At 38.1% G+C, this 14,844-nt stretch overlaps 2 protein-coding genes across 7 annotated transcripts in view; one reads left to right on the top strand and one right to left on the bottom strand.

The window, feature by feature from the left end:
* Positions 1-1,072, top strand: part of LOC129778126 (protein Wnt-10a) — a 44,193-nt gene extending 43,121 nt beyond the window's left edge. For all 6 annotated transcript variants that reach the window (XM_055784829.1, XM_055784827.1, XM_055784828.1 and 3 more), the window contains exon 6: positions 63-1,072. In XM_055784829.1, coding sequence (XP_055640804.1) covers positions 63-250 — 188 coding nt within the window. In that variant the 3' untranslated portion in view covers positions 251-1,072. The remainder of the gene's footprint in view (positions 1-62) is intronic.
* Positions 1-14,784, bottom strand: part of LOC129778125 (protein Wnt-6) — a 193,608-nt gene extending 178,824 nt beyond the window's left edge. The window contains exon 1 of the mRNA XM_055784825.1: positions 14,391-14,784. Within this exon, the coding sequence (XP_055640800.1) occupies positions 14,391-14,416 (26 nt within the window). The 5' untranslated portion in view covers positions 14,417-14,784. The remainder of the gene's footprint in view (positions 1-14,390) is intronic.
* Between the last annotated feature and the right edge of the window lie 60 nt (positions 14,785-14,844).

Below are 14,844 nucleotides of genomic sequence, written 5' to 3'. Positions count from 1 at the left end.
GTGATGGAACCCAATATGACGTTGATACTACCAGTAAAGTTCGTTTTTAATTATTTTTACAGGAACAGTTGGTCGGCGCTGCAATCGTACCAGCAGTGGTAGCGATGGTTGCGCCTCAATGTGCTGTGGCCGAGGCTACAATCTGGTCCGGGAGAAGCGGGTGGACCGGTGCAACTGTAAATTCCACTGGTGCTGCTACGTGGAGTGCGATGATTGCGAAGTTGAGGAATGGATTAGTGTTTGCAACTGAAACGGCAAACCGTTGGTTATGCTCAAATAGCGAAATGATTGTAAAATGTCAACTGTCGGATAGATATATCGAACGACAAATCTAAATCGTGATAAACGAAAAGCTTATTTGCGGTCGCGTACGTCGGGCTTTCGATGGTTGAACTCGAAGTATAAGAAGTATACAGATAAAAAAAAGGGACTTTGGGCCGCGAAAGCGCTATATTTGCACATGACACAAGTAGCCCGAAGAAAGTATTCAACTGACATCAATTAATGCTAAAATGAAATATTTACAATAATCGCGAACAACGAGGGAAACCACTGTGTGTTCCCATGAACAGTATTACGTAGAACGGTACCGATTGACGCAAATCTACCAACTACTAGCTAATATTAATTATTATACCTTCAATTATAAACCGTATTTCGCTAGGCTCTAATTTAAGTTAATTAGTTTTATTTATTTGTTCTGTTCCGTACCTGTATATACCATTCGCAATAGGATTAGACTCGAGCAGTATAACGCATGCTTACTGACAACCAACGTTTAATCGATCGAACTGTACCGTGGACACTGTTACTTAGATGATAGCTATACATTTAATAAGTTAACTTAATTTATACACGATTGTGAATAATGTAAATTGAACGCAAAGTGGCTCATTAAATAAATAACACAAATTAGTGATGTGCTGTAATATACATTTAAACGAGCGCTAGTTTGAAGAAAAACAGGAAGTGGGTTATATCTATGGTATAACCGCAAGGGTGACGTAGGACTATCGTTGATTTAGAGATCATTTGTTGAAGTTGAATCTAAATCCATTCTGAATGAATGAATATTTGGAGACTTCGAAAACGAGATTCTTGTTCTGAAGAATAATCTTCAGAAGCTAACCTGCTAACTGTACTTGATTGACAAATCACAAACCCAAATGTATTATATGGATATCTTATGGATAGAAAACATTCAAATAAACTCTTTCACATGAATGTATTTTTAAATTCCCAGAGGAACTGGCTGATTATTTCCCAACAATGATTAGATCTTTCCGGAACTTTCTCGATGCTGAATGGCATCCAAACGGAAAGAATTCTGCGCGTGTATGTGTCGATCCTTCGCCGTCCACCTCCTCCAGCACGTTAGGCAACGAGGTTGTCTTGTCGATGTCCTCACGAAAAATTAATGTGTCTCACCACCAAAATATCGCTTAAGTATGCTTTTTGTGTGTGATTGAATCGAGAGAAGGTGTGGTTTACGATGGCAATTTGGAAGGCAAACTAGAGGGGAATGAACTCTCTGAGCTCGGAACTTTCGGCGACTGAGCAATAATCGATTGCGGGCGCATACAATATTGGATACGGAAATATCCTACTGATGGGGAAGAATAATCTTCTGAAGCTATCCTGTTAATTGCGATTGATTGAAAAACCACAAAACCAAATGTATTTGGTCACTGTGTTACATGGATACAAAACATTAAAATAAACTCTTTTTAAATTCCCAGAGGAACTGGCAGATTATTTTCAGTAACGATTAGATATTTCCACATTTTCCTCGATACTGGAAGCCCACCAGTGGTTTATGCTAACTCGATAACCATCTGTTAATAGTACTTGATTGAAACATATTTGATCACAGTGTTACATGGATAGAAAACATTCAAATAAACTCTTTCACATGAATGTATTTTTAAATTCCCAGAGGAACTGGCAGATTATTTTCCGGATCTTTCTCGATGCTGAATGGCATCCAAACGGAAAGAATTCCGCGTGTGTATGTGTGTTTGTGTATGTAGCGGTTGCTTCGAGATCTTCCCGGGGAACCGTTTGTGGCATCACTCTCCTCCTGATGGATTCATGTCTAGCCTAAGGTGCACAAACAGGCTCTTGGTGACACCGTTCATCCGCGCTTTCATGATAAACGAAGAGCTTCACCACAACAGCGACAACATGCTCCAATCGCTGTTCAATTAGAACTGAGTGGATTTCCGAGCGGCGCTCGCTTATATACCGATTGGTGATTTCAATAGCCTGTTTTGAAAGCAATTTTAAGACTATTGAAACAAGTTTTTGGATCAAAAAGTAACAAGTATAGAACGCGTAGACATTTTATCTTTCGAATGAAGTGTTTATCATACCATTTCGTTCAGTTGTTTGGGAGCTATTAACGCTCAAAATCTCGGTCTCCGGCGTAACGTTTTCGTTTTCGAAACTTTGATTTTACACCCCGGTATAGAAATGAAAGACGTAGTCCTACGTCAAAACTCCTTTTACGTTTACTATATTTGTTTCCCCATATGAAACCAGAACCAGATCTTCTTTCGATATCACGAGTAGAATTGAGTTTTCATGACAAAGCAATTTTTTCATAGAGAAATACATTTTCTACTCTCAACGTTTAATAACACGAGTAAGTGCTGAAGAGGCAATAATATTGACTGTACATGTGAACTACTTTGAACGGATGACAGCAGCGTTGCCAATTTTCCAGTTTAAACTGGATTCTTCCAGTTTTTTTTCTCGATCCAGTCATCCAGTTGAACCCTAAAATCTTCCAGTTTTTTGAGGCGAATGAACTGAAAAGTTTGAAGCCTCTTTAATCCAACATTATCATCATCATTCCAGTTTTTTGGAATATCGTCCAGTTTTATCCTGTTTTTTCATATGTGTGCCCAAGTTTTATAAATAAATTTACAATGATAAATATTATCTGTCCCTCCCTCTTCCTATCCCTTATGTTATTTTTTTTTTACATTTTCCATTCGACCTTGGATCGATCTCTCTTTTCTACGACAGGCGAGGTTGTAATTTGGTTTTTCCCATTTTGTTCAATCGGTCGGTGTTTTGTCGAAAATTTCAAAACGAAGAGCTTTCCCGAATGATGGAAACTTATCAAAATACTTTAAAAACAGGGTATCACTCAATTGTTAATTTTATTTAACATCCTACCCAAGAATCAATGTGCTACACTATGTATCAATTTATATAAATATCGGATGTTCCAAACCATTCTGAAGTTCAGACCAATTGATCTACCATTCCACTCGCGACTGGTACAATGTCCGTAGAAAGAAAACTTACCCAAAATAGTTCATAGAGTCCGCGAGCTATGCAGGTTCTGAATTTATATAAACATCAGATGTTATAGATCCTCTAAAACATTCTGAAGTTCAGAAGGTTATAGAGTAAATGGTTTCCATTGTCTTTAATTGATATAAATATAAAACCCAAGTAACCTTGCTTCCGTTTACAACAAATGGATATTAGTTTCTCATAGTCACTCGAAGGAGTTTTAGTTCTAAATATAAATAATTTAATTAAAGCAAACAAACTCCCCTGAATAGCTGATAGCTAACATGCAAAAATGCATGAAAACCATAGTGTATATTTTTGCAAGAAAGTATACTATGCATATTTTTTCAAAAGTACTTTCTCGAGCTAGAGGAAATATTTAAGGGCCCCTCATATTGATCTTGATACCGACATTAGGTTTGTACAACTCTAATATAAGATGTAAATTAGCAATGAATAATACCAAAAAATGAGAAAGATAGCTTCTCAATACCAAAATTTTATAATTTCAATACCAAAGTAATACTTGAGCAACGTTGTTTGTGGTTTTTTGAGTATTGAAATAACATTATGAAAAGTTGTTTTTGGTATTTTACCTCGTATCTCATGCTGATCCGTGCCTTTTTGAGGTATCGAACTATTCGCTACGCTCTCCTATCAGCGATTTTATGGATTTTATGAAGCGATAAATACGAAACTCTTCAATTGTTGCCCAGATAAAACCATCCCTCAAATATTGTTTCACAGTAATTACAGTTACAGTGTTATGAACTACATATAAACACTACAATCAATTTAGATAAATCATAGCTGGTCTTCTTAGAATAAAGGTTTTACATGATCCAGTTTTCTTCCAGTTTTTTTGAGAGCAATCTTCCAGTTTTTTCAAAAATATTATTGGCAACCCTGGATGACAGTGCTCTGTATTCGACAGGATCGGAACAATGTGTTCTTCTTGATGGGTACTGTTCAAAGATTTTGCACGAAGTAATAATGTTTTATTTTATGAACTTTTTGTTTCTTCTAACCTAAACTTTTTCACCAAGGTGATCCAAAGATTATCTAAAGAGTCTCCGAGCGATTGAGTTTTTTGACGTATGATGAAGCAATCCGTTCAGCTGGTGGACACTGAATCAATGCTGAAAAGTTTTCTATCTGGGAAATGCCTTCTTTTATTTATCGGCTAGGATAACTCAGTCACTCTCAACTACCTGTGATCGTGCGGCGCTTCACTCTGGCTCTGGAAGATGCATGCAAATAGTTTCTGGTGATCTTCCGCATGGATGTTGCAAACATGTTGGTATCTTTAACCATTTTCCTGATGGAACATACCGAATTACGCCTAAACTTGGATTTGTCCGATTGAATCACCATTCGTGTTTACGTGTATCACGCACTCCACTTACGGCCTTCCAAAGGTTAAATGTAGAAATCTCAAGAAATCGTTTATTTTTTTCATATTTCTGAAGTCGTTGGAATTTTTTATACTAAAATTCTCATTAGATACTGCGTCACCAAAAAGACAGTAGCTCAAAAACAGTAATTTAGGAGGCGCGGTTCCGAACCTGGTAAAAAAACCGCTTAAAAATCTTCTTCAGTGTAGAGGTGGGCAAAACGGTTCATTTCAGTAATCGGCTCAGAGCCATTCGTTCATTGAAACGAGTCGGCTCATTCGAGCGTCTCTTTTTGGAACCTTGGTTCATTTGAAAAGAACCGTGGATCGTACGCTCGTTCTGACGAACCGACTCAAATAAGCGGCTCGTGAGCGCTCGCCCATCTCTACTTCAGTGTTCTTAGTTCAGATTTCTTATGCCAAATAACACGCCTTGAATGGCGTGTGACAGTGAGTGACAAGCTCCAGAATACGCAAGTCGCAAGTCGGTGAAAATTCCTTTAATGAAAAATACCCCGGCCAGAACGGGAATCGAAACCGAACCCCCGACATGATAGTGTGTGACGCTAACCACTCGGCCACGGAAGCCCCACTTAGCAACAGTATAATCACTGGATTTTATCGCGGTTTTACGCGGTGTTTTTTACGCGATTTTAAGAATTTACGCGGTTATCCGTGCTATCCGATGTGACCAACAATGATGTAGATCTCACTAACCATGAAGTTTGATATTTCGCATGATGGAATTTTGTTCTGATCATAAATGATCACCTGATCCGGAACATATCCGGGTTACGTTAATGAGGTAATATAGGCTTTAATTGCTAGCTTTGAAAAAATCATGATGTTTGATACCCCAAACAGCGGATTTTGAGTAGTTTTGGTTTCTGGAATCTTCGATCCATAAACTTGTTGCGGGCATATCTACGTAACCCATAGGACAATTCCGATAAACCTTTAAAGGGTTCTTTCAAATGAAACTGTCGCGTCCTATTCGATTCAGTCGTTTCCAAAAATAAAACTGAGCCGCAACATTGGTTGTCTGGTTATACAAAAAGTGATTTCATAGTGGGAAGGTTTTTATGATAGTTTCAGACCCCTCCCCCCTCTCGAAGGGGGGCTGCCATAAAAATGAAACACAAATTTCTACATTACTCGAGAATTAATTAACCAAATGAAACGAGATTTGGCATGTGGAGGTTTGAAGGCGCAAGAAATGGTTCTATGTAGTTAGATACTCCTCCCCCTCTTTTAGGGGGGTGGGGGGTGCTGCCATACAAATGAAACACAAATTTCTGCATTACTCGAGACTTAATCAAGCAAATGCAACACCAAATTAGGCACCTGGAGGGTTTAGGGTACAAAAAATATTTCTATGGTGGTTAGTGCACCCGTGGCCGAGTGGTTAGCGTCTCTCATTATCATGCCGGGTGTTCGGGTTCAATTCCCATTCTGGTCGGGGGATTTTTCATCAGAGAAATGTCCTTCGACTTGCACTGTGGTCACGCGTATTCTAGAGCTTGCCCCTCGGAAAACATTTAAGGCGTGTTATTTGGCTTAAGAAATCTCAACCAAGTATTAATAAATGACGCTAGTTAATGCATACGTTGAGACGGCAAAAGTTCCACAGGGAACGTTAACGCCATTCAAGAATAAGAAGATGGTGGTTAGACACTGCCCCCCCCCGTCTCTTAGGGGGGGCAACCATACAAATGAAACACAAATTTCTACATTACTCGAGAATTCATCAAGCAAATGAAACCAAATTAGGCATGCGAAGGTTTTAGAAGACACAAAACGTTTCTATAGCGAATAGACACTCCTCCCGTCTCTCATAGAGGAGAGGGGGGCTGCCATACAAATGAAGCATTCATTTCCGCATCATTCAAGAACTAATCAAGCAAACTAAACCAATTTTGGCATGTGGAGGTTTTAGGATGCAATAAGTGTTTCTATGGTGGTTCGACACTGCTCCCCCCTCTCTTAGGGTGGACTGACGTACAACTGAAAAACAAATTTCTGCATAACTCGAAAACTAATCAAGCAAATGGAGCCAAATTTGGCATGTGAAGATTTTAGGGGGCACGAAACGTTTCTATGGTGAATTGACACTAAGGAGAGAAGAGGGGAGGGGTCTGTCTTTATTCTATCATATTTTCTGTATCAAACATTTATTCCATGTGACGGAGAAACATGTTATTTGCAAGTGGTTGAAAACTCTTGAACGAGAATTGTGTCTGAAAATAATCTGATATTATAATGATAAGTTTTGGTAGAAGAACTAGGATTTTTTTAGTAAAAGGTAAATTCAACGGGGTCGATTAGAAGATCAATCAATGAACAGTTCTGCGATTGGACTCATGAACTTGCGCTTATTAAGAAAACGTGAATGTTTGAAGGTATTGATAACAAAAAACAAATTTTGGGCGGAAGTTTGCCGGGTCAGCTAGTATATTATATAAATGAGTCTGCATATAATTGAGTCCGCCCTGTACAGCCTTTCCATGTCGAACGGATATAGTGGTTCTCAAGTTTTTGTTAAAAGTGGTAGTTTCGTTCTTTATCGCAAACTTTTAGACGCGTATTTTTTAATTTTAATTTTTTTTTTGTTAGGGAGACCATTTCCATTTTAAGGTGGTCCGAAAGATCATTTTTTTCTCATTTATTTTCCAAAACTAACTTTTAAAAAATTCATAACTTTTAAACTACTGTACCGATTCCAATGATCGACATATCAAATTGAAGCCTATATTTCTATATTTTACATGATGGTTTTGCATTTGCATTTGCAATTTGCATTTTGTCTCCGTTATTATTGGTAGTTAAAATTCTTAATTGTATTTGTTTTTTTTTTTTATAGTTTACATGGTCTCGGGACAAAGGGCTGACGGGACCTAACGAAATAATAAAAAATACGAGTCTAATATTTTGGGATAAGGAACAAATCTACCACGTTCAACGAAAATCTGAGATCCAGATATGAGTAAAGTAAAGATGAGTAAAGATAGAAGCTTGCCATTAATATTAGGTTGGAGAAAAGTAATCCATTATTTTTACGTGATATTTGAGACTTTATTTGAGATATTTTAGATTGTCTGATTTGGATCAAAACTTCACCGTTTTATTGTAAAATTTGTTGCCATTTTAAAGAAACTGCATAATGCCTTTCTTATAGAAGTCTTGCCTTTAACTGACGAAAAGCTCTAGCGATCGATTTTCACAATCTTCTCTTGATCCCAGTCTTATTACACTTACTTACTACAGGAAGTTTTGCAATATGAAAAAAAAATGGTAATCACATCGATGTAAGGAGTATATCGAAAACTTCCAAACATCAAAGTAAAACATATATTCCATGTAACGGAGCAACATGTTATTTGCAAGTGATTGAAAAATCTTGAACGAGGAATGTGTCTGAAAATAATCTTATATTATAATGATGAGTTTTGGTAGAAGTACTAGGAATTTTTTAGTAAAAGGTAACTGAAGACGTCCATAAAGTGTCGTTTTGTCCACAAAAGTGAATTTTATTCAAGAATATAAGGTTTACATAGCAATGAAATGAAAAAATCAAGCTTATTGTTAATCTAAAAAATGATCGAATCATAGATTTAAATTCTCATCAAATTCTGTACAGTAGTCTTCGTGCACTTTCTGGATGCTGCAGACCAATTCTTTTTGAATTCTGACATATTTTCAGACACTGTATCTTCCTTCTTGAACTTGGCCTTGACAATTGCCCAGTAACGTTCAATTGGCCGCAGCTGGGGACAGTTAGGTGGGTTAAGGTCTTTTTCGACGAACATGATGTTGTTTTCTGAAAACCATTGTAGAGTGGATTTGACAAATAAAGTTAGAACAAAAAACCATATGATTTCCGTTATCTACGTTTTATTTTCTATTTTTCTGCATAATCGCCGTAACGTTCGAGGCATTTTTCATAGCGTGGCTCGAGTTTTTTTTATTTTTGAAGTATGATGTTCACAATAGTACGGTGATGAAACATGTGTTCGGTGGTTAACGACTCAATAACACTAAAGGAATTCGTGACGCAGTTACATCGTACTTTAAAAAGTTGGACGCTACGCACGTCGCGCTCAGAATAGAAAAATTCGTGCCACGCTATGAAAAATGCCTCGAACGTTACGGCGATTATGTAGAAAAACATAAAATAAAACGTAAATTACGAAAATCACCTTGTTTTTTTGTCCTAAGTTTTTTTACGCAATTTCTGAGGCACTGAAACTTATTTTTTGAACGACCCTCGTATATGGTTGGGATTGTTCAAAACACGCTCATATAGCTTTCGATCTCGTGTTTTAGCGCAATATTGCTGCTCATGAGTTTGTTTGGCCACTTTTTGTTTTTTATAGGTCTTTAGACCATGTCTCTATTTAATCCGCTGAATCATCCAACACTGGTTTTGAACTTCTTGGCCAAATTACGAATAGATGCAGACCTGTTCCTCTGAATATAATTACAACTTTTCGGTCCCAATCGGGATCACTTGGTAAGGGTTTTCCTCCACTTCTTCTGAGATCATCGCTCATTACCGAACTTTGCGACGATTCGTGTAACACTTTCTGGACAAACTTTGATTTTTTTTTTGCTATTTTGTTGTATGTAACACCCTTTTCGGTGCACGAATTGTGCAGAATTTTCTTTTTAGTTTCCAAATCACTCGCGACATTTCGAAAACAACTGTATGACCGCGACTAAATAACTTGTATTTCGATTTTTGACATGTAAACAAAGCATGCTCTGATTACACGACAAAAAAAAAGTTCACCCGTTTGTGTTAAATGTTTGAAACTACTTTCTGATCCTTATATGATGTTTCTTGTTTGCATTTACGAAATGCGTCGATATCATTCCGTTAGGACTTCGCAGATGGACGATGGACACTCGATCCATCTTGTTTTTAGATTTTTTTTCTCTCTATTATAGTAACTTTTAACTCTTTTGTCTGGTTCGTCACTTCCATTTTCGGAAGAATGTCGGGAATGAGAATTGAACTCGTTACCTTTAGCGTTACCACAACGCCAGATCGTCTCTTTGTTTTTAGATGGTCATTGGTGTGACTCAAACACCGAGCTTTTTGTGAATCCAGTTTTGCCCAAATGGCTTAAATCTATTTTATGGAAGATCTTTAGCTCCTGGGTGATGCGACTACTAACATGACGGTTTCTGGGATTCTATCGACATTTTCGACGACGGGTTTACCAGTGCGAGGTGCATCTTTAACATAGAATAAATCCTAAACGTCCAAACGTCCATCAACCAAAACAAAAATTGCACGTAATTAGCACCGTAAATCCGTGTGGTTGTACGGCATCGGCATCGTGGACGTAACAAAGGAGGACAAGTTAAGGGAAAGGCGAAGTCCCACTCGAACCGTGCAAGTGGGCAGTTCCCCCTAGGTGTATCCGCCAATTGCTCAGCAAGGGTAGCTAGGCCGAGCGCGTTAGTACCAGTGCACCAGTCCACCTAGCCGGCGTTATATAGTTTCGGCCGCCGAAGTGATCGAGTTGGCTGCTAAAGCTGCTCGCGACGATAAGAAAAACCGCATTCATAACAGAACACATCAAGACAACAACAGGCAGTTGATGCGAGTGGCGAGTGGCAAACGCAATCGCAAAACGGCATCAGGTAGCAGAAGAAAAAAGTTTGTTCTTTATACAAACTGCTTTGGTGGCAAATCCAGAACAAGGCGGCATCGAGGGCGTTCGAAATGGGTTTTTTCAAAACCACGAGTACTAAGTTTTCTAAATTGGAACCATTCCATAAAACAAGGCGCTTTTCAGGGCCATTAAACCTTCCAAAAAAGAGTTTAGGAAATACAGTTCAATGCTTTCTAAAACAATATCCAAAATAATAATAAAACACAAATTGATTTTTTCATAATTTGTTTGCCAGGATATGATGAGTATGTGAATTTGGCAGTTGTTCTGAGCGTATTGATTTTCACCAATTCTTAAATTGCTTCTAGATTGAAAGTACAGTAATTTTCACTTATCTCGACATTTAGCTAATTGGACGGACCTGTAATGCGACATATTTAGTTGGACATTTTTGTAAACATAGAGTTCGTGGTCCAAATTATGACCCCCATTGAAAGTCGACACTGTACCACTGTCATCGCAAATGTTCAATTACAGGTTAAAATAACCTCCAATCCGATACTGAGTGGTGGTAATGCGACGTGCCATTGAATGTAATTTACTGTAAAATATGTCACAAGCTGGATGGGAAGAAATTTTCCAACTTTGAAAGCTGTGGCGAGTGGCAAATGCAATCGCTAAACAGAAAGGTTTAGCCGAACAAGATGGGGATATCGAGTGATAACAAAACAATAAACTCTTTAGATTGAAGATAATTTTGTGATCCTGAAAAGGACCCTTTTTAGCCTGCATGTGAATCCAACGAGCGAACAAATCGTAATGAATGTATTTTTTTGCCATCGCTCCCTTTTAACGCTCATTCGTTCGTCTCGTTGGACTCGCCCCTCTGGCTGAGTCTGCCGATTTGTCTCCATCCTGTGAGTGTGTACCGCTAGAGTATAAAACACGCGGACCCCAAAAAAATATCTTATTTTCTTTCAAACCGTAAACCCGTGTGGTTGTACGGCATCGGCATCGTGGACGTAACAAAGGAGGACAAGTTAAGGGAAAGGCAAAGTCTCACTCGAACCGTGCAGGTCTCCAGTTCCCTGTTGGTCGCATTCACTGATTGCTCCGCAAGGGTAACTAGGCCGAACGGATTGGTGCCGGAGCACCAGTATACCTAACAGCGATTATAGAGTTTCGGCCGTCGGAGTGCTCGAGTTGGCTTGCAAAGCTGCTCACGACAATCAGAAAACCCGCATCAAGAACAGAGCAGATTCGGTTCGGCGCTCATCAAGGCAACAATTAGTTTCAGTGAGTGGCAAAGTGTTTCTCCGGCACGTCGCATTAAATGTAATTTACTGAACAATATGTCACAAGCTGGATAGGAAGAAATTTTCCAACTGTGAGAGCTGTGGCGAGTGGCAAACGCAATAGCTAAACAGGAAGGTTTAACCGAACAAGATGGAAATATCGAGTGATAACAAAAACACAACACCAAAGGTTCTTTTCAGAACCATCAACATATTCATAAAGAGTAAACAGTAAACTAATCCATTTTCAGGTAGATAGGTAGGTATTCACGTAGGAGAAGAAAATAAAACAATATATTTAAAATATATATTTAACAAAAGCTGTCCCCTTTGTATAGTCCTACGTCACTCCGGTTATGTCCCCGACATTCCCACCCGTCTTTTTTTTCATCCATACATAACACAGGCGGCATCTAATCTAGGATCACAGAGGGCGGTTTTCATCATATCTCGTTCCACTTCAGCATCTTTTATGTGATACTTACTATCCAACGACTGTTTGCCATCCTTCTGTCATCATCACTCGGTAAACGCTGGTGGAGTGAACAAACAATACCAAACAACCAAACAAAACGGCTCTTTTCAAGGCCACCAAATCATTATCAAAGAGTTTGCCGATGTTAATTTTCCAACATATCAAAAATCAACAGATAGACTAACGGAATCCTACGTTAATTATGCGGTCGTGTCTCGGACACAACCCTCCTGTGACTTTTTGACGTAGGATTACGTCTTTCGGGAACATATTGGGGTACAAATTGAAAATCGAAAATCGAGTACATCGTGAAAATTGTCCAATTTCAAACGGTTATTGCTCAGTCATTTCATGATGGAATGATGAAATTTTTGCGTCAATCGATTTCGACACTGCATAACAATTTTTAATATTGAAGAAAATAATATATGTCATGAAACTAACTATCGAACAATTGAATAATCTCAACCCCTATCCTAACGGAAATACCCACTTCTGATTCGTCGAAATTGACGACACATGCGGCGAGTCTCTAACAGAGATATCAAAACCAAGCTGCCTGGAGAAAATCGGCATTGCAAATACATGAAAGTAGGGGGAACTTTTGCTCCCACCGACATGTGTTCCCTAACAAGTAAAGACATCAAAACCAAGGTCCCCGGGGGAAATCGGCATTGCAAATATATGCAAGTCGAGGGCATTTTTATTTTGCAAGTAACGTGAATGATACGATTAATTCTAGCAAATAAAATTTAAACTTGAAACTTTAATGTTGGTTGCTTCGTGAAATTTCATATCAATGACTGACCGATCGGCAGCGGGTACAGACACACAGACTTCAAAACCATGGAGTCTGGGGAATCTGGCATTGCAAAATAGATGCAAGCAGCGGGTACTTTTGTACTCGTTTGCGTTTTTGCAAATCGGAATGTTTCCCTAACACAGACTTCAAAACCATGGATCCAAGGGAAATCGGCATTTCAAAATAGATACAAGCAGCGGGTACTTTAGTACTTGTTTGCGGACTTCAAACACCACGTTACACAGACTTCAAAACCACGAAACCTGGGGAAATTGGCAATGCCAATGAGATGCAAGCTGCGAGTACATAAACACAGTTTTTCCAACACAGATTAAAAAAACCAAAAAGTTGGGAAAATCGGCATTCCAAATCTCGGCAGTACTTTTTATACCCCCATGCATTTTTACACTGCGGAATACGTTTTGCTAACACGGTCTATAAAAACGGGTAGAAATACAACGCTTTGGCTCGGATATTCAGGACTGCATGTCTCTTCATGTCGCCAGCTCACTGAACTTCTTCGCATACCGTTAGATGATTAGGCAAAATGTTGATAACTATTTGCGGCGATAACCAGTACTATAATGCATGAATTGACCTAAATAGGGATTTGTTTGCAATTGATCAATCAATAATTTAATCGATAGTTTAATCAATAATTTACCAAATGAGGAACATTCGAAGTGCGATTATTGCTAATTGAAAAAACACAAATGATTACCAACGGCAGTCCTACGTCAACCTTGCGGTTATATCATAGGTATAACCCATCCACCGTTTTTTTGTGCCATCAACAGCTCTGGATCACTTTGGATCAGTAAATTCGAACTATTTCGACTTTAAGGTTTTGTCATTTTGGAGCAAAGTGCAACAGTTATTTAAAACAAACTCTTATCAAATGAGCAACTGGAGATCGAATATACATCATTTCAAAGCCACAAGCTTCTGGTTTTGAAATCTGCTGGTTGCAAATTTTTCATTCGAAAACATACAAATACCCAATTATTGTGTAATGCGTAAAAATGACGGAAGAGATTTTATCTCAAGGCTTCTTTGGACTATGACAATATTTTCGCAACCAAACCAATAACGAATCAAATTAACCTGATAATCCAGATTTCAAGACGTATGGGTGTTTTTTCATTCAATCAAAAACATATCTGGCTTTTCATTACTGAATAAAGACTATTTCATAGAATAATGACGCACAGTAAATCAATATCCACTTTGGAAAAAATGTTCACAAGATCCAATTATCACCGACATTTCCTCAGGAATTTTGAATTTTTTTTTTAAAGTTTACTTCAATTTTACAAATATTGCAGTGAAAACTAGTGTTTGCAGGTGACTGGAATATTTTAATAAATCAAACGAGCACTTCATCACAATTTGTACTGAGAGTAAACGATACTAGGAATAAATACTCGCGAAATGCAGGTTTAGTGATTTTAACTTTCATAGATTAAATTGTTGTGTACGGTGTGTAGAATATACATACCTGAAATCGTATTTCTGCTGCCACATTCCATTCAGCAAAAAGTGAAAAAACACAAATCCAAGAAATTATTTGCCGACAAAGGACAAATTATCACTGTAACTCTAACGTCAAACAAAAAAAAACAGTACCGATCCAAAAAGAATAATCTGATCTTCGAATTATTCGCTTCGATGCACCCGTTTAGCACCTTAAGGCCTTTTTCTTCCTCATGATGAGGGCAATTTGTAGTTATCCTTTTGATCCATATGTTAGTATTATTTCCGAATACCTGTCCGACAACTGATTTCATAATAGATAATGTTTTCACTATCCCTTGGCCTCCGAAAAGGTAAAGAATTTCACGGTGTTCTGACTTTCAAGCGTTTCATGGATTACACACTGTATCTTCAGTGCGTTGACTTTTTTGTCCGACATGGGTAGGATTACATCAAATATTTGTTTCAAACACACATTC

Source organism: Toxorhynchites rutilus, chromosome 3 (genome assembly GCF_029784135.1).
Source record: "Toxorhynchites rutilus septentrionalis strain SRP chromosome 3, ASM2978413v1, whole genome shotgun sequence".
In the NCBI taxonomy this organism is placed as follows: domain Eukaryota; kingdom Metazoa; phylum Arthropoda; class Insecta; order Diptera; family Culicidae; genus Toxorhynchites; species Toxorhynchites rutilus.
The sequence above is the reverse complement of the archived record's forward strand: the minus strand, read 5'-3'. Positions and strand labels throughout refer to the sequence as shown.